This window comes from Corvus cornix, chromosome 5, assembly GCF_000738735.6.
Source record: "Corvus cornix cornix isolate S_Up_H32 chromosome 5, ASM73873v5, whole genome shotgun sequence".
Classification (NCBI taxonomy): domain Eukaryota; kingdom Metazoa; phylum Chordata; class Aves; order Passeriformes; family Corvidae; genus Corvus; species Corvus cornix.
Window position 1 is genome coordinate 3,051,194 of NC_046335.1, and position 22,127 is coordinate 3,073,320.

The following is a 22,127-nucleotide window of genomic DNA, read 5'->3' on the forward strand; positions in this document are numbered from 1 at the left end:
GGGGATGGAATGGGATGAGCTTTAAGATCTGTGATTCTGTGACTCAGTGGTGGAGGGGTTCAGCCCCCCTTTGCCATGATCCCATCATGTCTCCCTCCCAGACCATCTCCTGACACCTGGACATGTCTCCCAACTCTGAGCTTCCCTGTCCTCAAAGTAATGAGGACTGGGAGATGCGGCAATGGTGGAATTATGGAATCATAGAATTGTTAGGGTTGGAAAAGCCCTCTAAGATCATTGATTCCAACCATTCCCCCAGCACTACCAAGCCCAACACTAACCCATGTCCCCAAATGCCACATCCACACAGCTTTTAAATCCCTCCAGGAACAGGGACTTCACCACTGCCCTGAGCAGTGGTACCAGTGTCACTTGTTCCTGAGCATGGATCAGATATTTTGGGGAAGGGATTCCTAAAGGGGCTCTGAGAGAGCTGGAGAGACACTTTGGACAATGACCTGGAGTGACAAGACGAGGAAATGGCTTAAAAATGGCAGATATTCCCACAAATAAAAAGCCCACAGATAAAAGCACTTTACACCTTTATTTTTACTTTATAAAATGTTTGATTATGTTCAGTGTTTGATACTTTCTTGCAAACACTTGTGCTTAGGGTTTTTTCTCCCCCATTTCCCTTGTTGTGTATACCTGTATCACTCACCCCTTGCAATGGGATAGAAATAAATTTTAAAAAATATATAAAAGAAAGGAAAAAAGAAGGGGAATAAATGAGAAATGATAAAGGAAAATAAAATCTGTACAGGAAATTATAACCCAAACACAAATCCTGCCCCTCTCTGGGGAAATGAATAACCCCGAACTCAAATCCTGTCCTTCTCTGCACACTTGGTGCTTGACAGGGTTAACCCATGTATATTTAACACGTATATCTAACACGCAAAACTCCGCAAAAAAAAAAAAAAAAAACCAAAGTTTTAAAAATCACCATTTGGGGACGATGCCCCATTTACCAGAACCCAAAGCGGCGTTTCTTCCCCCCGCCAAAACATCGCCCCCTGCCATTACCCCGCAGCCCACTAGAGGGTGGTTTCCTCCAGCGGGAGATCCGCAGGCGGCTGCGGCGCGGGGAGGGGACCCGGAGCGCGTTTTCCAGCGCTGCCGCTGCAGGAGGAGCGCCCAAAATTCCCGCGGGAAGGGCGGGGGGGGCAGAGGGGACACAGGGGGGACGCGCGTCCCCCTCGGGGCTCCCCCCTCCGGCTGCGCGGCTCGGCCCCGCCCACCCTCCGATGACGTCACTCGTATGCAAATGAGCGACATGGGGGAGCGGGGGCCCGGCGCGCGGCCGGCTCAGTCTCGCGCCGCGGAGCGCGCGCGCGTCCCCCCCCCCCCCTCCCCTTTCCCTTTTCCCTTTTCCCGCCTCCTTCCCTCGTTTCCCCCCCCTTCATCCCATGGACATGGCACGGCCACCTTAAAACGCCGCGCCGCCCCCCTCCTCCCCCGATCGCCGGGGCCGGTATGAGTCAGGTGAGTGTGTTGTTATACGGTGTGTGTGCGCGGGGGAGAACTTTTGGGGGGGGGAACTGTGCTGCAGTCGGGGGGGGGGGGGGGGTGTGCTGGGTGCTTCCCCCCCCCCCCAAATGGCGGTGCTGGATGTGGGGGGATCGCGGTGACGGTGTGGGAATGCGCGTTGGATGAGGAGTGGGAGGAAGGCAGCGGGCTGAGTGCGAGCCTTCCTCTCCATCCTCCTCCTCGTCCTCCTGCAGCCCCCCTGACGCCCCCTCCTCTCTCTGTTCCAGGTGTGAAGCCCCCGCCGGGAGGAGGTCGTTCCCCTCGCTGGCTGCAGCCCTGACGCTGGGATTTTCCTTTTTTTGGCTTTTTTTTTTTTCTTTTTTTTTTTCGGCCCCACCACCTCCCTCCTTCCCTCCCTCGCTCCCTCCCTCCAGGAATCCAGCGCTGCACCGAAGCCAGAAGAGAGGGAGCAAAAACCCAGCCCAGGCCGAGAGCTGCGTCCAGAAACCAAACCCGCCCTTCGCGTCGCAAAGGAGATTTTTTTTTTTTAAATCATTATTATTTTTATTATTATTATTTTTATTTTTATTTTTAATACCCCTGACCCGAGCACGGTGGCGGCAGCGGCGCCGGGGCAGGGAGGCTGTCCCGGTTATTTATTCTCTCCCCGCAGAGCTGTCCCTCCGGCTCACCATGATGTTCCGAGACCAGGTTGGCGTGTTGGCCGGGTGGTTCAAGGGCTGGAACGAGTGCGAGCAGACTGTTGCGCTGCTCTCCCTGCTCAAACGCGTCAGCCGGACCCAGGCTCGCTTCCTCCAGCTCTGCCTCGAGCACTCCCTGGCAGACTGCACCGAGCTCCACATCCTCGAAGGGGAGGCCAACAACCCCGGTGAGTGGTGGCGTTTGCTGCGAGCCTTCTCGGGCGATGCTCTAATGCCGTCGAAATTTTCAAAAATACACCCAAGAAACGGGTGCGGTTTGGGAGCCGGGGGCTCCCCCAGCTCGATTGCGGGAACGGCTTCTCTGCTCACGTTTTATTTTCCGAACGGGGTTTGGCTTATTTCAGTTTGGTTTTTCACAGCAAACTACTCCGCTCCATGGCGTGGTGTAACTACGGTAGCATGAATGATTGGTGGCTTTTTTTTTTCCTCTCTCCCCCGTGCCCCCCCTTTCTCCTTCCATGCAGTTTCCTGTGAAATAAGTAAGTCAGGTCACGTAGAGTCTGGATTTTCTAGGCTTCTTTTGGGCAACGTGGCTTGCTTTGCTCTCTGCAACATGCAGAAGGAGCCCATTGCTACCTCAGACGAACTGTTATTGTATAAAGGTCTGGGCAACTGGGTTATCCTTTTTTTTTTTTTTTTTCTGTTAAATGTGGCAATTCCTATTTCATCATTCAGATCCTGTTTGGACGCATTTTTTTCCTGCGGCTCTGAATACCCCCTTGTGTTTCAGCAGAGCTCTAAGAAAATATGAGTGGACTGTTTCATGTTACTGAGCGTGCAGGGTGCAGGACAGAAAATGTGCGTGGCTACCAAAAGTGTATTTTTCTTTTATTTATTCGCCATTACAAGTTGCTCAACTCCTCCAAAGTAAACGGGAGTTGGAGCAGGATGGGAATGGCACAAGCGCCGTGCGAATTGCACCGTGTGTTCCCGTATTTATTTATGGGGGGTGTGTTACAGATGTGTGTGTTCCTGAGTGTGGATGTACACAGGGATGCAAGTTGCTCAAAGTAGAGTTTTTGTACTACAGAGGGTCGGTAGGGAAGGCAAAATGTCATTTAGTTGCGTAGTTCTGTTTCTCCAACGCCTCCCAAAAAAATATCCGCCCCCCCCAAAAAAAATCCTGCAACCCATAAAAAGCAAAGCAACCCTCCCGTTCCTAAGCACCCCTTTGATTTAAAATCCCAGGGGACTGGAAGCTCTTGGGTTTTGGGCTGTGCTTGGCAGAGCAGTGCCGGGGAGCGGCCGGCTGCGTTCCGTGATGGGTGGAAATCTTGCGGCCGGATCCCGAACAGAGCCCCCGGTGTGGACGGGGCGGGAGGAATGCAGGGTCCTTCTCCAGCTGTTCCCTATTAGAGCACCGAGCCGGCAGGATTTGGCAGCTGCCTGCGCTGCCATTTGATGACAAGGTCCAGCGCAGCGCCGTGTTCCACTGAGGACGGATTTAAGTCCTTCTGCAGGAAACCAAGCCTGGAGCTGCTCCGGCGCAAAGGGATCGGGGCTGGCTACAGGGGAGCGAGGCTGGAATTGGCCGTTCCCTTATATAGCTCGCAGGAATGAGAGGGAGGAATGCTGCCGAGTGCGTCTGGGCGCAATACTGCTGCTTTTATAAACAGCTGAAGGGATGAACCTCATCCATCCCTTTGGGTGGGGAGGCCCCGGGGGGGGGCCGGGAGGGAACACGTTCTCCAAACTCGGCTGCTCCAGGATAAATCTGCAGCTTCCTGTGCCAGCCTCAGCACGGGATTTGCTGCGATTCCCTCTGCGAGTTGGTGTGAGCAATATATTTTTAATTTTATATTTTTATTGGCATCGCAGCTTTTCATTCCAGCTGTGGGCTTGGTGGGAGCCATGTCCCCTCAGCTGGCCAGGGAATTGGAAGGGGGTGATTGGTCTCCTGCCATCAGGAAAGGCGAATTGTGAAGGAAAACAGGGCTCTGAAGCGGTCCTGGACACAGAGTCACGTAGGGCCGCCTGTGTGGTGGCGTTTGCTCCGTGTAAGCCAGGGTGCAGACCAGGGCTTGGGCCCTTCCCATCTCCTCTCGTGCGAGCAATCCCTGCTTGCCCCTGTAATCCTGTTGACCTTGCTGGGTGTGAGGATTTCTCCTGCATGTGGAGATTGGTATCCAGCCTCCTGCCTGGCCCTTGCTGCGTTGGTGGAGCTGCCTGAGCTCTCCCTGGCTTGCCTTCCAAAAATGATCTCTTCCTCCAGGGCATTTGTAACTGATGCCAAAACCTGGATCCGTTGAGTTCCTCTTTCTCGCCAAACTCCCCTCTGTATGGCTTTCCCATGGGATGGACATATCCATGCATGCTGCAGAGCAAGACACGCGCTTTTCCAGGCAATCCTGTTGCAGTGGAGGGAAGGTCAGCTGAGATTTGTAATCAGGCTCAGTTAGGAAATAGCATTTAGTCTCCTGTGTTAGTGCTGCCTTCCTAAAACCACCTGAATTCCTTAAATCGTTCCTGTTCCATGCCTGTTTGGCAGCCTGGCACTTGTCACTTGCCTGGCAATGGAATCACACCAAGTCCTGAACAGCAGCGTCATCATTGAACCTTGTGTTACTCATTACTTTTTGAATCCTGGCGTTTGCATAACTAATTTGGGCTTGATTCCCTCCTGGGCTGGGGCCTGAGGTGTCTCCTGGTACATTTTCCAGGTGTTTGCTGCCTTGGAAATGCTGGCTCCCTGCTTGTAGGTGCCCCACTGGTACTCCTGGTGGGGGCTGGCTGTAAGGCAGGGGATGTTCCCTTTCTGTGAAATCCACTGTCTGGGAAGGGGTGTCACCAGCTGAATGTAACATGCTGGGCTAACGTACTGGAGCAGGTGTTGGAATTACACTGGGTCCTCGTGAGAATTGAGTTGTTTCAGACGTGCAGGACCTGTTGCATGTCCCAACCCTGTGGGGAGGTGGAAAAACTGGAATGTCACCCCTAGGTGATGGTCCTTAGGAGGAGGTGGCAGCCTTGCTGTGGTCCGTGGTGGATGAGCACCATCCTTGGAAATATCACCAACAACAGGCATCAGGAGGGATCCCAAAGGGAGATCAGAGCTTTGAGATCCTCTCTGACTGGTGGTGCTGGGCTCAGAGCCTTCAGGTGTGTGGACCAGGCACAGAGGAAAATCCATTTCAGTAAAGGTGTCCAGGTTGTTTCTTGCCTGGTAGACTCCAGATGAGAGGTCTGATGAATGGCAGATGTAGTGGGAAAACTCAAGGAAGAAAAATAACTCTTTTTAACTAGTTAATTGCCACAGAGAAACAAGTCTATTTCATTTGAAGGAGTTCTATCTTTTTTTTTTTTTCCCAAGTGTGAGAGTATTTTCATAACGACAGCCAAGCCCTGCTCATTAGTACTGCAAACCCAGCGTGGTTCTGCTGTGTACAGCTGTGTATGACCCTCAGAAAGCCCTGAGGAGCCTCCTGATTCCATGGTTCTCTGGATCCCTGCCTAAGGCTGGAGGGATGGATGAAACCTTGTTGCCAGCCTCAGATCAGGGATGTCTTGCAGGAAGTTGCTCTGGTGTCTGGGGGAACACGGAGATGTGGGGGCTGCTCAGGGGGCTGCGAGACCGCCCTCAATCCATCACTTGGTTATAAAGGGAAAATAGGAGTGGGAAGCAAACATGGAAGGACATCTATATGTTCTTCATTAGGTGAAGTGTACAGCTTGGGGTTGTCCTACACAGTGGCTTCACTGGTTCAAACTGGTGAAGAGTGTGGGTTGTTGTTAATTCAATTTGAGCGTGAATGGCTTGGTCCGCAGAGAAGGAGGAGAATATGGAAACCATATTATCTGTGCACAGAAATAGAAGTTTCAGGTATTGCATAGCACTATTTAAAAGCCTGCTATAACTTCCTTCCTTCCTTCCAGCCTGGCCTTGCTGGGCAGCTTCAGTCCCAGCTGCTCGGAGCCGTCAGGACGCAGTGACCTCCTCTAAGCTACCAGTAAAGGTCAGGCAGGAGTGGGGTGTGCCTTATGGTGGGAATGGGACCTGTGCTCCTCCTGAGGCACCCAGGGGTGCTGGGAATGGCTGCTCTGTGAGCTACAGACCCAGTAAGGAGGTGTGCGGGCTGAATCCATGAAACGTGGTCCGTAGGCTTTGGACGTTGAGTGCAGAATGTGCTTCTCCTTTCATCTCCTCAAGTGTCCCTGTGGGGTTTTTTTCCAAAGCAGTTAGTCCCACATCCCACCCCACCAGCCGTGGCTTCCTCGCTCCTGCAAGGTTGACAGAGTTGCCCAAAGACTCCTGTAGGTCCTCCCGGTGTCCAAACACCCACATGCACTGATGGAAGCAGTGACAGCTTTAAGCTCTTGGCCTTAAAGGACAACAGCCTTTCTCTGGCCTGTGCACAGGACATTAACCGCTCCACATGTGAGGGCCAAAATCTTTATTTCATTTCAGCAGGCTGTCAGGTATCACAAGGGGAGCATCAGGATGACCTACATTGCTCATCCTGGGAAGGACTGGCCAAAGGAAGGGACAAGGGTTGCAGGGAGCTGTAATGTCTTTTAATAGACCAAGTGATGCAGCTGGAAAAAATGGCCAGGCACGAAGGTCCACCAGCTCAAAGGAGGGCTTGTGTGGTTGTGAGGGTTTTTTCCCTGACTGTACCGGCTGGTCTATTAAAAGGTATTACATATTCCTGCAGACCTTGCTGCTTATGTCCTTAGCTCCCTGTGGCTCCAGCCCTGCATCTATTGCTGCCACCCCAGCCACAGACAGTCTCCCAGCCCATCAGGAAGCTGCTACCCCTGCACTGTGCAAATTTTGTAGTTCATCCCCAGTGACCCCCCCCGATGGAAAATCGTCCCAGTGCCCAGTGTGAAGGTGTTTCCCTTTTTTTTTTTTTTTTTTCTTGGCTTACAGTTGCACTGCAATGCTGAGCTCTAGTTTAAATGTCCTTGGGCTGTGTGAGGGCATTGCTGGGCTGTCACACAGTGGGACTGGAGGAGCCCAGGAGGCATCCCAGGAGGAGGATGGGGTAAGGAGCTTAGCCTGTGCTTAGTGGAAGTGATAGGGTGTTCTAAGTGCAGGGCTGGACTTTGGCGTTGTGTGGTCATTCCACACACTCGTCTCTGCTTGGAGAGTGATGTGAGCAGCCCTGCCAGCTCTGCTCATTAAAAATTAGGAGCTGGGACTCATAAATGGAGAGATCATAGAATCACAGAAGAGATTCACAGAAGGGTTGGAAGGGACCTGAAAGATCATCTCGTTCAAACCCCTCAGACAGGGACACCTTCCACCAGACCAGGCTGCTCAGAGTTCCATCCAACCTGGCCTTGAACACTTCCAGGGATGGGACAGCCCAAGCTTCTCTGGGTGACCTGGGCAAACCTCAGATCTCCTGAGCTGTTGGACACTTGCTTTTAACCTGCCTGCTGGTGCTTGACCTGCTGCCACACATCTTTCCCAGGCTTTGTTTGCAAACTTGAGGGCTAAATGCTATCAGTGCTGGGATTTTTGGAAAATACCGAGGGGAGGGGTACAGAAGTACAGAGTGGTGTTAGCCAGGGGCGTTAAGCCCGGCTGCACACCCAGTGTTCTCTTGTGATTCAAAGCTATTTTTATTTTTAGGGATGCTTTCCAGAGTGGCTGTGGGAAGCACTGCTGGCTGGAGGAAGGTCTGTGGTGTGGCATTACAAAGGCTCCCCTTTGCTGCCCCCTCAGCCCAGTGCTGGGACCTAGGGGAGACTCTACTGGGCTTGCACTTTGTTCTTCTGTATTTTCTCCTATTTGCTTAAAAATTCCTTCCCTTGTCATTCCTGGCACATGCCCCTTGCAGTTAGAGGAGTAAGGAGATACTCCCTTTTCTTGCTCCCAAAATTTTGGCAGCATGAATGGCAAGGTGTCCTCCATAGGCAGAGCTAATGAATGAGGGCCAGGTCATTTGGATGGGGGTGGCAGAGCTTGCCAGGGTAGTAGTTTTTAGGTAGTAATGCCTAAAGTGGGGAGGAAAAAGTTAACTAATCGTAAGAGCATGGTTTGCTGCCTGGAGCATGGTGTGGTGCAAGAGGGTTGCCCGTGGGTGGGCTGCTTTCTCCCAGAGACCTTTCCATACTTTACAGTGACCTTGTAACCATTTTCTCAGGTAGTTCATGGCTCAGTGAGGGGCCTGGTGCCAGGGTTCATTTCCCCACTGACTTCAGTTGGGAAAAATCCCACTGTTGAAGTGCATGTGAAAGATGCAGAGAACCATTTCATGTATCACCACAGACCTGAGCTGGAATTCTCTGCCTGGACCAGCTTGTTCCTTGATTCCTTCTGTGTAGGTATCTCGCATTTGTGCTTGGAAAAGCAGCAGAGTTGAAGTTCTGTCCCACCAGAGTGGGTGCGGGGAGGATGTTGGTGAAGGAGAGGAAGCACACAGAGCATCACTGTCAAGATATGGATTGATGGGAGAGGTTGAGGACAGCTTTAGATCGAGAGCTGAATAGGAATCAGCTGTAGAGCCATCAATTAAAATAATCTGGTTTGTGAATACACTTATCTGCAAACGAAATTAAATGGATGAGTGGGGAAAGCGCTCTGCTCGTAGCTTGGGCTGTGGCCGGTGGATGATCCTCTGCACAGTTGCATCCTTTGGTGTGTTAGACCTCAAAATCTGAGCAAAGCTGCATGACCATTTCACCGTTTATATTTTATATTTGCAATTGGACCAGTTGCTTTTAAAGTAGTTGATGTTCTGGTCAGCCAAATTTTCCTGCAGAGTTTCCCTGAACCAGTTGATGAAGGTTGTGGATCACGGTGCAAATTCCCATCTCCCTACAATTTCTCAAGCTTTGCCCTTTCTTCTTCTCATGTTCCATCAAAAAAAACCCCACCTTTATTTCATTTGTAGCCCATGAAAGCCACTTTTTACCAAGCTGGAGTTACGTTTGCAATCAGCGTAACTGAAATAGTAATTAGCGTGAACGCCGGCTTTATTTTAGGATGCATCCGTCAGTGCTTTAGCACTCCAGCGTCGAGCTCGTGTTTAATGTTACCACAGATAACTGCTGGGAGAAAGGGCACCCCTTGCACTGCCTCTGCACCCCAACCCTGGGGATGAATTCATCAGAGAGAGAAGAAGCTGCTGTACTGCAGTGCCCTGTCTTGGGGTTCCAATCGCCCCAGTCTCCTCCCCACTTCTTGCACGGAGCTGGCTAAGTGCAGGAGCCCACACAAAGCACAGGTTGTTGTGTTTGAAGCCCTTTTTGTCTGCAGAAAAGCCCCAAGGGTGGTGGGATGAGCCCTCACATGAATTGTGTGTTTGTGCAAATCTACCCCTGGGTGTGCGTGTGCCCTTTGTATTTTCTACTTTCACTGAATAAACAAGACCATTACTATTTTACTAACTCTTGGTTACGCAAGAGCTGCTGAGGGATCTACAAGAGGCTGCAGGTCTGATGCAAGGGATCCCCAGGCTTGCATGTTCATCCCTTTTCCCTTAAAAAAAATGGTGTGTTTATCTTTGCAGTGCTCTGGTCCTGAGAAGAGACCTAGAGATTTGCAGAGGTCATTGCTGAGTGCAAGTTTGACAATGGCAAACAGCCAAACCAGTGGCTTTCCATCTTGGCCCAGTAATTACAAATAAAGTTGAGGTTGGAGTGAGCAGATCCGTTCCCGACTTCCTCTTCCGCAGGAGATGCTTTAAGTGGAAGGGCAGGATCTCATCAAAACAGGGTTGGGGATCTCTGTTGGAGAAGGTGTTGCTGGCTGTTCTTTGGAAGGGGTTTTGTGGGCAGAGGGAGTTGTGTTTCTGACACAGAGGGGGATTGCAAGATGGATTTTCTCTCATGGAGCAGACCATGGGATGGTCTCATCCACAGTGTGACAGCCCTGCAACTCTGTTTGCTCTGCTTCTGGGAACTGAGCAGAAAATGAGCCTGGTCAGGGTGTGGGCTAGCTCCAGAGGCAGAAACCCAGTTTGTTTTGTACCTGGCAGGAGTTGGCTGTGTGAGGCAGGTGCATGGGCTTCTCCTCGCCTCTCTGTGAAGGACACAAACACATCTGGCTAAAAAAGAGGAGCTCTAAGTGAAGGATTTACCAGCACAGGGTCACCTGTCATATGCCCTGTTCAGAGTGTGGGGTTTTATTGATGTATTTATATGCAGTGACTCCATGGCATGGATGTATCAAGGGTTTTGGTAAAGGTGTCTGAATTTTAGCCTGGTTTCTCTGATGGATTCTGTGCAGGTGTATGGTGCAGCACCTCAGCTGAGGCTTCCTGGGCTCAGCACTCCTGTCTGGAGCTTGCTGATGATGCCTGTAGATTTCTGCTCTCTGTGCTGAACCCGGGGTGTAAACCATGTATTTCTCTACCATTAATCCTGGCTGCTGCCCTTGGCAGACTCTCAGGGCATTTGCAGTGCTTGAGCTGCAGTGCAAAAACTTTCTTGTATTCTATCAGAATAATCCATGGGGCAGAGAAAGGGGCTGCCACAAACTCAGGGTCATTTTGTGTTGTGGACAAGGGACTGTCTGTGATGGAAAACGTGGATGGATGATACTGAGACGGCCCTGTTGCACCAAGGGCTGAGCCAGCTCCTGCCACAACCCCTGCAAGCCTTCCCTGTTACTTGCAGGAGCTGGACGTGGCCCAGCTTGTTGAGCTATCATGCCTGGAGATGTTATTTTACTTAAAATAATGTTAATATTGTGACTGTTGTCTGCAGGATTCAGCAGCTCTGCTTTACTCTTTGCTCTCAAGCAAGGCTGCCCTGCTTTAGAAGCGCAGGGTGCTTCAGAAAGCTTCTCTTCTGTTACTGATCCTCACAAATAATTAATTCCAGATTGCTTTTTTTTTTTTGGATAAAACTTGTTTCAGACAAGCCACAAACCTGCCTGTCTTTTAACCAGTTAGTTCTCCTGCTCCTTGGCTATGCTGTTGCCTCATGGGGAATGGGCATGTGTTGTGTTTGGAGTTTTAATTGTTATAAGAAGAAATTGAGTGGGTGGATAAAACAGGGTTTAACCAGGTTTAGCTGGAAGCATCTTACAACCTACTTTCCCTGCCACTGCATTTTTTTTTTCTTTTTTTTTTTGGTGTTTTTAACCCTGAGCATCACACATCAGTTCTTCTTGTCATTGGGTTTTTTCTTGTTGTCCCCTTTTCTCTGTCCCCCATCAGTAATGGGAATTGAAGAAGGAAGAAACTGGGGAGAAAAATGCAGTGGGAAAAACCCACAACTTTTGTTGTGGCAAAACTTGGCTGATCTGACATTTACAAGTAGAACATGGTGTTTCTGCAGCAGCTGCAGTCTATGTCCATGCATTCTCCTGCTTTTCAGTTTTCCTGTTGGGATATTCCTCGTTTTTCATGCAGCAAACATCAGTGTGATTTTTCTTCCTTTTTTCTGTCTGTTCCCCAGTGTGCTCAAATTGCCACGGGGTCAGCTTGGTTCTGGATAGGTTTTTTTTTTTTTTAAATCTTATAGTTCCAAAGAAGTGGATTATTAAAGAAAAAAAACAAAGTCCCCTGGCTGTTTCCCTCCAGATAATGCAAACATAGATGAAATGTTGAGTTATAACTACCTGACTGACCTTCTACGATAAGAATTGTTATTAACTGGTGGTATTATGTTAAACTGATAAGAATTCTTTTTAGAAGAGGGGAGGAAAAAAAGCCCAACAAACCCTCCAGTAACCATAACAACTTACTCTGCAGCACAGGGACAGCACACAGCTCCTGACACTGCTGCTAGGGGCTCAAGGGTGGCACTGTGGGGATCCCATCCAGCAGCCCCTCGGGGGACCTGGGAAACTTCCCCAGAGTTCCAGGTTGTGCTGTGAAGGATGCCCGAGGTCACTTGGCTCTCCTGCTGCTGTCAGCCCTCTAATTTCCATCACCTGAAGGGAATTTTAGCTGAAGAGTTGTGCTCAAGCTCAGTCTGGTGCTGGGGGTTTGGCTGCAGTGGGAGGGAGGGATGAATGCAATGGTGCTGCAAGCAGGAAGAATCACAGACTTCCAGAATGATTTGGGCTGGAAGGGACCTTAAAGCTCACCTTGTTCCAACCCCTGTGGTGGGCAGGGACATCTTCCACTATCCCAGGTTGCTCCAAGCCCTGTCCAGCCTGGCCTTGGACACTTCCAGGGATGGGGCAGCCACAATTTCTCTGGGCACCCTGTGCCAGGGCCTCACCACTCTCATGGGGAAGAATTTCTTCCCAATATCCTGTCTACCCCTTCCCTCTGGCAGTGGGAAGCCATTCCCCTTGTCCTGTCACTCCGTTCCTTGTCCAAAGTCCCTCTGCAGCTCTCTCATAAGTCCTGTAGGCACTGGAAGGGGCTGTAAGGTCTCGTCTCCCTGGAGCCTCCTTTCTCCAGGCTGAACAGGGATGCTTTTGGAGGTCAAAGGAGGATGCTTTCAGTGGTCCTTGCTTAAGAAATGAGGAACGAGGCAAGGAAATCCCTTCCTTACAGTGACTGTGCTGGCAGGCTCAGGACAGCCCTTGGAGCCCTGTGGGGGGCTGGATCCAATCTCTGTGTCCTGGCAGAGGTGCCAGCTCCTGGTTCAGGTTATTACAGTAGATCAGGAGTGTGATGGGAACATACGAGTACTTAGAGCCTTCCTTGGCCCAGCTGAGCCCTGTGGGCTGTGCTTGCATGTGCTGCTCATGGGAATTCTGTCAATTTAAAGCAGAATTCACACTTTGGTCACCGTCTGTTATCAGGGGTTGTCACTGAGGCAGTCAGAGCTAAAGAAAATCTGCTGCAAGCGACTGGTTTTTTTTAATCACCTTCTCCCTTCCCATCCCCTTGCACTTGCATTACCTGTGTGCTGTGGGTTCCCAATTTTCATGGAAAATGAGCTCACAGGTAGGAATGAGTCTAAAGGTGAACAAGCAACAAGCAGCAGCTTGGAAAGTGCAGAGACCCTAAAAAGAGAGAGGATAGGCCTGATAAAATACTCTGAATATTTCAGAATTAGGGATGAATGCATTTGAATCCATAGCTGAAGAGGCAAAGGTGTGCAACTCTGTGTATCTGCTCAAGAAATCAATTACTTAAACCTGCTGGGTTAGGAGTCATGGCAGCAGCAGGGAAGCTGTGTAAAGGTGTCTGCTCAGCCCGTGCTCGCCAACCTCTCCTCACATTCTTCTGGAGCAGCCAGTTGGATGCTGAGTGCTTTTTGTAGCCGATGTCAAATCTCGGTCAGCCGGAGAGCCTTTATAAATAAAGGTGTCTGCTGGTATTCAGGCATACGTGGATAATAGCTGCTGTAATTCAGCTGTCCAGCCTGGCTTCCTGGCTTTTATAAATGACTGATCAGAGATTCCACTGAGAATGAGGGTTTAAAGGGAAGGAGCTGCTGGAAGTGGTCTCTGTGCTGATAAGCATAGCGAGTCCCTATCCCCAGGACAGGTGGCCGGTGTTGCCCTCCCTCCACTGATGTCGTGGGTTTGTATTTCACACAAGGCAAATGTTGCATTAATATAACTCGTGTTGTGGTTAGATGGCAGGGCTCTGCAGTCATTTTTTGCAAGCTGCACTCGAATCTTTGAGTTTGTCATCTTTTTTTTTTTTTTTCTTTCCCCTTTTATTTATGGGAGCGGGTAAACACTCGGAGATCTCTCTGGACAAGCCACAGCAGCTGGAGGATACTGGTTTCTCTATGGAGTGGAGGAATTTCATCAGAGGAGCTATTGTTCCACTGTGTTCTCAGCATTTTGGCAACTGTTCTTTAGATTAACCCTACAGAAAGGGGAGGGTGCTCTCTGCCGGGTCTGAAAAAATTGCAAAAATGTGGGCAGATGCTTTTGCATTGTTAGAAATCGATCCTGGTTGGTAGTGGGGAAGCATGGTGTGGGATTAGGGAATGAAGAAGCCCAAGTTCTTTAAATCCCTCCTGAAGCCAAACTGGATGTCAGCACTGATTTTCAGTTGGTTTCTGTTTTTAAGGAGGAAATAGTTGGTGTCTTCTCCCACTGCCCTGAGCAGTCAATAATCAATGTGTGATGGCTGGGGGTCCAGCCCACAGCCCTAGTGAACTACTGCAGAATCCTTGCTGGCTGGGCAATCCCTTTTCCTGGGCTGTATTGGGTTTGCTTGGAAAGGTTTTGGTAGCAGGGTGGCTTCTGTGCGAAGACGCGTGATGGGGCAGCCACAGCTTTTCTGGGCAACATGTGGCAGGGCCTCACCACCCTCACAGCCCAGAATTTATTCCCAGTATCCCGTCTAACCTGCTGATAGCAAAGAACCCACGCAATGAGTTAAGGGAGTGGCTTGAGACAGCCAGACTGGTGTAAATTTGGAGGGATGAGCAACTTCAATGGGGCCTGGAGCAACCTGGGATAGTGGAAGGTGCCCTTGCCCATGGCAGGGGTGGAATGAGATGGTCTTTAAGGTCCCTTCCAACCCAAACCATGCTGTGATTGCTCATCCAAGAGCTGGTGTGGTCCCTTGCAGGGGACCCAGAGGAGAAACGAATCCCTGACTTGTGGCCAAGGGCTGATGAAGCTCCTCACTCACCCTGCAGCAGCTTCTCCTTCTGCCAGTACCTGCAAAGCTGAATTCAGCCCCCAGCTCTGTTAGTTGCCAGATCTGCAAAACATAACCAAATTCAGGGGTTTTTTTAATCTTGTGTGCCTATTTTGATTCAGTTTACCCATACAATTACACTAATTTGCTTTATTACACGCAAAAAGATTAAAAATACATCTGGCAGAGAGGATTAAAAGCTGGTAATCTGGCTGCTAAGAAGCACACGATGCTTTAGGATTTCCTTTCGAGGTGTATGGAGCTCTGGAACATGAGCAAATGTCATCCTTTGTAGTTGGCGTTTTCATAGGGAGAGCTCATTAAAGCTGGTGTGATTGTTTGAGTGAACGAGAAATGAATGAATTTAAAATATAAGACTAAATCCTACCACATTAAAGCAGTAGTTGTGATTTAAGAGCTCGTTTTTGGTTTGGGTTTGTGTTTTTTGTGTGTGTAAACCTGGAGCAATAGGGTTGTTTTACCTTTTAAGGGATTTAACAAGTCTCCCTAATTTTCTTTTAATGTTGCAGAGCTTAAAAATAATGCAAGGTCGGGCTGAGCGTAACTAATTCCAGTGTGAAAGCAGAGGAAAGCCTGTTTCTCTGTAGACTTAAAATTAGTGCAATCCTCAGTACAACCTTTGAGAGGGATGTGGCAGGAAAAGAGCCTGCTGGAATCTTGATAAATAAAAATATGTGCTTGGGGATTTTTTTTTTCCCTTTTTTTGTCCAAGGAGAAAGGGGAGCCCTATAAAAGCCAAGGTTTAATTTAGTTCTGCTTGCTTTCCCGCATGCCCCAAGAGGGCTTGTGGCAGGTCAAGGTGTGATGAAGGTGTCCTTGGATCCTTCAGGGGCTGGCAAACCCCTCTGGGGGTGCTGGGTTTTGAGTCCTTATCACTTCACTTATCTGGGTTTACCCATGTCAGGGTCCCAGGGGTGCTGAGAGCTTTTCTCCCAGGATCTGAGTTGGTCTGTGTGAGCTCTGCTGCTCTGTCCCAGTTTGGTGCTGGCATTTTGGGAGGGGGATCCCCTTACTGTTTCACAAAACCTTTTTGTTTCACTATTAAGGCTTAGAGTGGTGAGTGTTATCTTTATCAAAAACCCACAAACTTAGCTGTTTTCACACAGCTCTGGCTGTGCTGCCCGTTGTGGCCTCCTGCGTAACAAGAAGCCCAAAGCTCTTCCTGCTTTTCCTGCAGCAAGCCCACAGCATTCGTGTGACCAAAACACACCTTGCTTTGGTCAGGCCACCCTTGGGGATCCCACAGCGTGTCCTGGCCGCTGTGCTGCTGTGACAGTAGCAGAGAGGTGTCACCGTGTCACCTCAGTGCTGCAGGGGATGCCCAGGGCCCTCCACCACCATCATTACAGAGCTGTTTCCCTGCTTGTCCCTCACCACATGTGTTAACTTTGCTTTCCAAGTCTGGACTGCTGCCACAACCCGTGTGTGTCTCTTCTTTCCGTACATTGTGCTCTCCTGCTGCTGGAGGTGGCCCGGAGCCTGGTGACACTGTGAGGACGCGTGGGGGAAGGGGAGTTCCCACGTCCTTGCTCCTGTTTCCCTTCCCTTTCCTTGGCCACAGAGACTGTTTTCATGATGTCGAGGTTGCTGGTGGTGACAGCGAGTGTTTTGTGCTGCGTGCCCCAGGGGAGACACTGAGGACAGCTCCCATTTCCCGCCAGCCTTTCGGCTCTCAGGGAGCCCCGGGGTTGCCCCATGGCTGCCAGGATGCAGGTGCTGGTCCCTGGACTGCTCCGACTCTTCCCTGCGTGGGATGCAGCCAGCAGCCTCCCATCCCCTCCGTGCCAGCTGGAGCCCTGCCCGAAGCACCAGCCCTCCCTGGGCATCACCTTCCCGCTGGCAGAGCTGCAGCCAAATAAAAAGCGTTTTACTCTCTCCATCTCCTATCTGCTGCGTGACTGCCTGGCCCTGGGGAGGGAGATGGGGCTGTGGATATCTCTCCAGAGCCAGGATTTGGGCTGTTTTCCTCTCCCTCAAAATGTCTACGCCCCCTGGTTTGCAAACACATTCACCTCTGCCTCCATCCGTTGAGGTTTGTGGTTTTTTGTTAACTCCTTACATGCCCGTGGCTGATAAAATTTGGCCTGTTATAGTAGAAACTCCAGCATGTGCTACTTTGTTTTTTTTCCCAGCAGAATCCGTATGTTGCAGCTTTCAGAAGAGAGGAAAGCCGCGTAAACTTTTCGTGTCTAGCATTGCTAATTTAAGGGGTGAGAAATTGGCCTGGGTCTCTTTTTTAAAGAACTGAGCATATACTGATAGTAGCAGTGTTGGTACTGAATAACTTGATAAGCTGAAGAATGCAGCAATATCTAAAATTAAATCTGTTCTTAATTGCTGGGTTATAAATGGCAGCGTTTTCTCCAAATGGAATTAATTTATTATTTTTCATTTGCCGACACGAGTCTCGGCAGCACAAACCCCACATTTTGCATTAATACAATAATAAGGCAATTCCAAAAGGTGTGTTTGGCATTTGTAACGCACAGCACAATCTAACAAACCATAAACTATGTCAAAATACTCCTAAAGTGGTAATTAAAACTTTTTTTTAAATGTAGAATAGATGAATACATTCCAAATTGTGACTTTTCAATGAAGCTCTTTCATAAAAAACATTGTTTCTTGCCAAAACAAATTCAAAGGCATTTTTGTAATTTCTGCTGGGGAAAGGAGGAGTGTTTATCCAGCCTTTCATGTTGGCTGGGCTTTTTGACTTTTATTTAAAATCAAAAAAAAAAAAAAAAGGCAGTGCAAAAAAAGGGGTATTTTTTGTCTGAATGTGCATTAAAAAGTCTCACTCCTGTCCTTTCCGGAGCAATGTGCAATGAAAGCTGGGGCAGGATGCTTCTTGGGGTGCAAGGCTGTCTTTAGCATCCTATCTGAAGTCCAGTGGTGATGGGATCCCATGGCACATTGTATTTGGGGCAGACATGGATCCCAAAGTGGTTCCTGGGGTTGGGGATCCAGCTGCCATTGGTGGCTCCTGCCTTCAGAGGAGGGTACCACCTGTGAGTGCTCGGGATGGGAATGGGGTTCCCCTGCTTGCTTTGCAGAGCATCATCTGCAGCCTCAGGCATCCGACCAGCACACAAAGCAAAACTGCTCGAGGTGTTTATAGCTTTTCCTCCTGGTTTTTTTTTTTTTTTATCATTTCCATTTTGGACATGTTTTTGACAGCTTTTACCTGCTGAGTCACCATTTGTCCTCGTGCACGGGAGCTGCTGCTGACGTACCGAATCCCTGAGCAGGCTTGAGCAACCATCATTTAAAAATAAATCCTGTCAGAGAAGTGGGCTTTTTTCCCCTCTTTATTTTCTTCATACCACCAACTGCTTTTCCCACTGTGTGTTTGCTCTGTTACACGAGGTGGGTGTTCTATAGATGCGATGCCTTCACATTGCTAAGGATGGCTTTACTGTTTATCACATCCCATGGAGGAACTGTGTGTTGCAACGAGATAGTGGTGCAGCATCTGGAGATAACTGTGTCTGATTCTGCACTGAGCACTCTGCTTCTCCTGATGGATCTTTCTGGTGGTGAACCACAACTTGAGCACAAACTGATTCTCGTAGCTCATCTTAATTAGATACAAATCCTTGCTTGCTGTTACTTCTGGTGGATGGGAAGGGACAGTTGGTCTTTCAAGAGTAATTCCAATATCCAGGTTAGTTTTCTTTCCCACTTACCAGGTTCAGATGGCAGGTGTGTTTATAGCTGGTTTTGCAGTGTTGCTGAGTGCTTGGTCTGCATCACTTGCTTGCAGACAACCAGACTGCAGCAGCCACCTCTCCAGAAACCATTTGGAAAGGCTTTGGATATGTGCAGTGACACTCATTTAGGGGATTGAAACACCTTCCCTCTGGTCCCCTTCTGCCCCAAAAATGCACCTCAGATTTGCTTTGATTTACTATCTGTAATTTTGTGCATGGGTGGTAAATGACAGGAATACTGTTAGCTCCTTCCTTTTTCTGCATCCTCACGCTCCTCCAGCGTTGATGCTGCAGATGGAGGCTTACAGGATGGTTGGGTTGGAAGGCACCTGAAAAACCATCTCATCCCCACCCCCTGCCATGGGCTGGGACACCTTTGGCTGGCCAAGTTGCTCCAAGCCCCATCCAGCCTGGACTGGAACACTTCTAGGGATGGGGCAGCCACAGCTTCTCTGGGTAGTCTGTGCCAGGGCCTCACCACCCTCACAGGGAACAATTTCTTCCTGATTCTTCATGGTGTGCACAGCTGTTCTGCCTGGGTGGTGTATTCCTTATTTTATGGGTGCTCCCGCCTTCCTCCTTTCTCGGGAATTCACTGCAGAAATTAAATGTTCAGTCTAGTTATAAGTTTCTGTCTCTGTATTAATCCATCCATATATTTATTAACCCTCTGGGTGGTTGCATTTCACTGTAATACAGCTGCTAGTGGGATGTTAATCTTAGTGAAAGTCTATTTTAGCTTTCTTCTGATAGTGCAGCCTGCTGTCATCCTGTGGGGCAAATCCTCCCCTAGGAAGGAGGAAGGGAGACTATTTAAGGAGGAGCAATTTGTGAGGGAGCAACTGGAGCTGAAACCAAAGCCAGGTTTGGGAAGAGGAGGAGGAGGCTGGGAAGGAAGATATTTCAGGGGATGGTTTGTCTGGCCACATTGGTCTTGGGCATGGAGGTGTCCACCCACTCCTTTGTGTGTGATTAGCACTAGTTTTTGCACAAGCTGTTTAATGTGTGGCTCATTTTTTCCATAATTAAACTTCTCATGCCCTGGGGATAAGCTGTATTGATCAGCCAGTAAATCCTTGACCTCAGATTCAGCAAGGCAGCCCAGGTTCCTGTGGAACCCATCCCTGGAGGTTTTCAGCATCCCTGGAGGTGTTCACCAACCTTGGAAGTGTTCAAGTGTTCACATCATGACTGGTTGTGGCACTCAGTGCTCTGGTCTGGTTGAGAAGGTGGTGACAGTCAAAGGTGGGGTTCAGTGATCTGAGAGGTCTTCTCCAACCATTCTGTGATTATGGGGGTGGGGTTTACATGTGAAACCCATGGGATATATTTGCCTCTTGTCCTTCCTTCTGTAGTTTGTCAGGAGGACACAGAAGATGAGAAGCTTTGTACTTGTGCTGCTGTTAAATCTGAATAAGTAATTCAATAATGAATAGCTATCAGTTCATTACTTTCATATTAAGGAGAAATCCTGTGCTTTTAAAGCCTTTTTATAAGGATTGGATTGTGAGCTAATTTCTAATCTTGCACAACTAACGGGTACTTGAACATAAGGCTTCCTTTTATCATTGCAGTCTCTTTTGTTAGAGCAATCACCAGCATATGGTTTTGGAGGATTTAACATCTCAGACACATGGTGACACTCTCTTAGTCCTCTCTGTGCATGCAAGTCTAAAAGTCTGGGGTTTTTTTAAGTCTCCAGGATGCCTGTGAGTACTTGGAGCTAGAAAAGAAAACAGAAGGCCCACCAACACCAACAGGTTTTGCAAAAGAAGGTTTCTAAAAATGTGACTTATTGAGGAGAGCACGTGTGTCTGGGCTGTAACATAGAACTTGTTGACATGTTTTGCTAAATTTGCTCTGGGTTTTTTTATTTTAGCAGTTGGAAAAAGCTTGTAAAACTGGGGAATGTGTGCAGTGGTTTTCCCTCCTTTCTTAGCCCTGCTGGTTCTTGTTGTGTTCTCCTGAGGCTGACTTGTGGGTGGGTCCCAAATCATCTTCTTGGCATCTTGGGGGGTTCTTGTGCACCCAGCCTGGGCACAGCTTCCTTCTTCCATCCTACATCTCTCTGCTTGTTTAGGATTTTGTAACTATGGATTTTCCTTTCCTCCCTATCAGCTGACACAGGGACTAGAGGGCAAGTGGCTTGCTGTGTCCTGCATGCCAGGAAGGGAGCAGGGATGCTGCAGCCCCTCTTCTTTCAGGCATTAAGTGCTTTTGGCAGGGTGGAAACCCTAAATCACATTTGGGATGTGTTTAGGGAAATGAGGGCTCTGGTGGCATGGGACGTGTATCCTCACTCCTGAGCAAAAAGGGTTTGTGGTTGTAGGAAAAACCTTCAGGACTGTGGGATAGAGCTCCAGCTGGGGCTGGAGCTGCTGCAATTCTCCTCCCTCTGTCCAAACGATTTTGGTTTCCCCTTATCTATCAACGAGAGGGTGAATTGGGCTGTGCAATATTCCAGTTGTTTTTGAAAAATCAGCTTTTTTTATCCTTCCTCTCAGATGTCCCTTTGGCTGGTGATGTGTGGTAACGAGGAGGAAAAAAGAAGGGAAATCATCCTTAGGGATAAAGGACAGTGTTGTGTCTCTAGTGCCAGAGCCAGGCAGTGGAGCATGGGAAGGGCTCACTTGGGATTCATTGTGGCCTCACGTTTCTCAGCTCTGGCCATTTTCCTGTCAAAGTAGAAGCCACAGAAATATCTCATTTTATTGTGTTGCCATGAGAGAGGAAGCATTTTCTGTCTGAAATAAGAGCTGGAGCTGGGACTTGGAGCAACCTCGTGTGGAGGAAGGTGTCCCTGCCCAAGGCAGGGAAATTGGAACTAGGTGGTCTTTACGGTCCCTTCCAACTGAAACCATTCTCGGATTCTTGGGTTCATTTTTCCTTTTTTCCAGTGTACCCCCTGTTCTGTGCATTATTTATTTCTTTCTTCTAGCATACATTGGTCCATGTGCAAGCCAAGATTCCTGTGGAAGGTTCCCCATTGACATCCCGAGAGGACCAGGATGCATCAGCCTAAGTCAAGGGATTCCCACGTGGACCCCACTTCTCCCTCCTTTGGCTCAGCAGAGGGGTCCCCTCTGGCTCTGCCCTGGAGTCTTTGGGAGACCCTTCAGGAGAGCATCAGCTCGGGAGAGCTTGTGCAGCCAGGGGGGATGGTTGAATTCCAGCTTCCATCTCTGGAAGTATTCTAGAGATGTGTAGATGTGGATATGGTTTAGTGGTGGCTGTGCCAGTGTTAGGTCTTAAGTCTTTTCCAACCTAAACTGTTGTATAATTCCAGTCTGGAAGCAGTGTGGATGGGAATTCCGGGTGTGTTAGGGTGAGAAGGTACCTGCCCACCCAGGCTGGCTGCGAGATGGCCCCAAGGGGACCCTTCTCTCGCCGTGGGATCCCTCGCATCCCGTGACTGGGAAGTGATGCCCCTAATCCAGACCTCTTAGAGCTGCTGCCATGCTGTTTTCGGCAGGCAAATGGGAATGAAGGCACTGTTTGGTGGGTGCCAGAGCTGCTCCCCACGTCCCAGACTGCAAGAGAAGCGTGGGGATGATTTCCCTTCCTCGTCTGGCACACACGTATCCCCGAGGCTTGGCTGTTGTTTCAAAGCTGCTCTCTGGCTGTTTTAAATTTAGGAGCTGGCTCCTGCAGGCACAAGATAAGTGGCTGTGCCATGGGGCAGGAATGGGATAGGGCATCTGCAGTGACCAGAGCTGCTCCTCTTGCTCCTCCTCCCA

The 22,127-nt window shown here is 49.4% G+C and overlaps 1 protein-coding gene across 1 annotated transcript in view; it reads left to right on the top strand.

Annotated features, from left to right (window-relative positions):
* The first annotated feature begins 1,346 nt into the window (after positions 1-1,346).
* The window catches only part of SAMD4A (sterile alpha motif domain containing 4A), a 99,077-nt gene continuing 78,296 nt past the window's right edge, over positions 1,347-22,127 (top strand). Inside the window, 2 exon segments of the mRNA XM_039552111.1 lie at positions 1,347-1,485; positions 1,758-2,359. Of these exon segments, the coding sequence (XP_039408045.1) occupies positions 2,164-2,359 (196 nt within the window). The 5' untranslated portion in view covers positions 1,347-1,485; positions 1,758-2,163.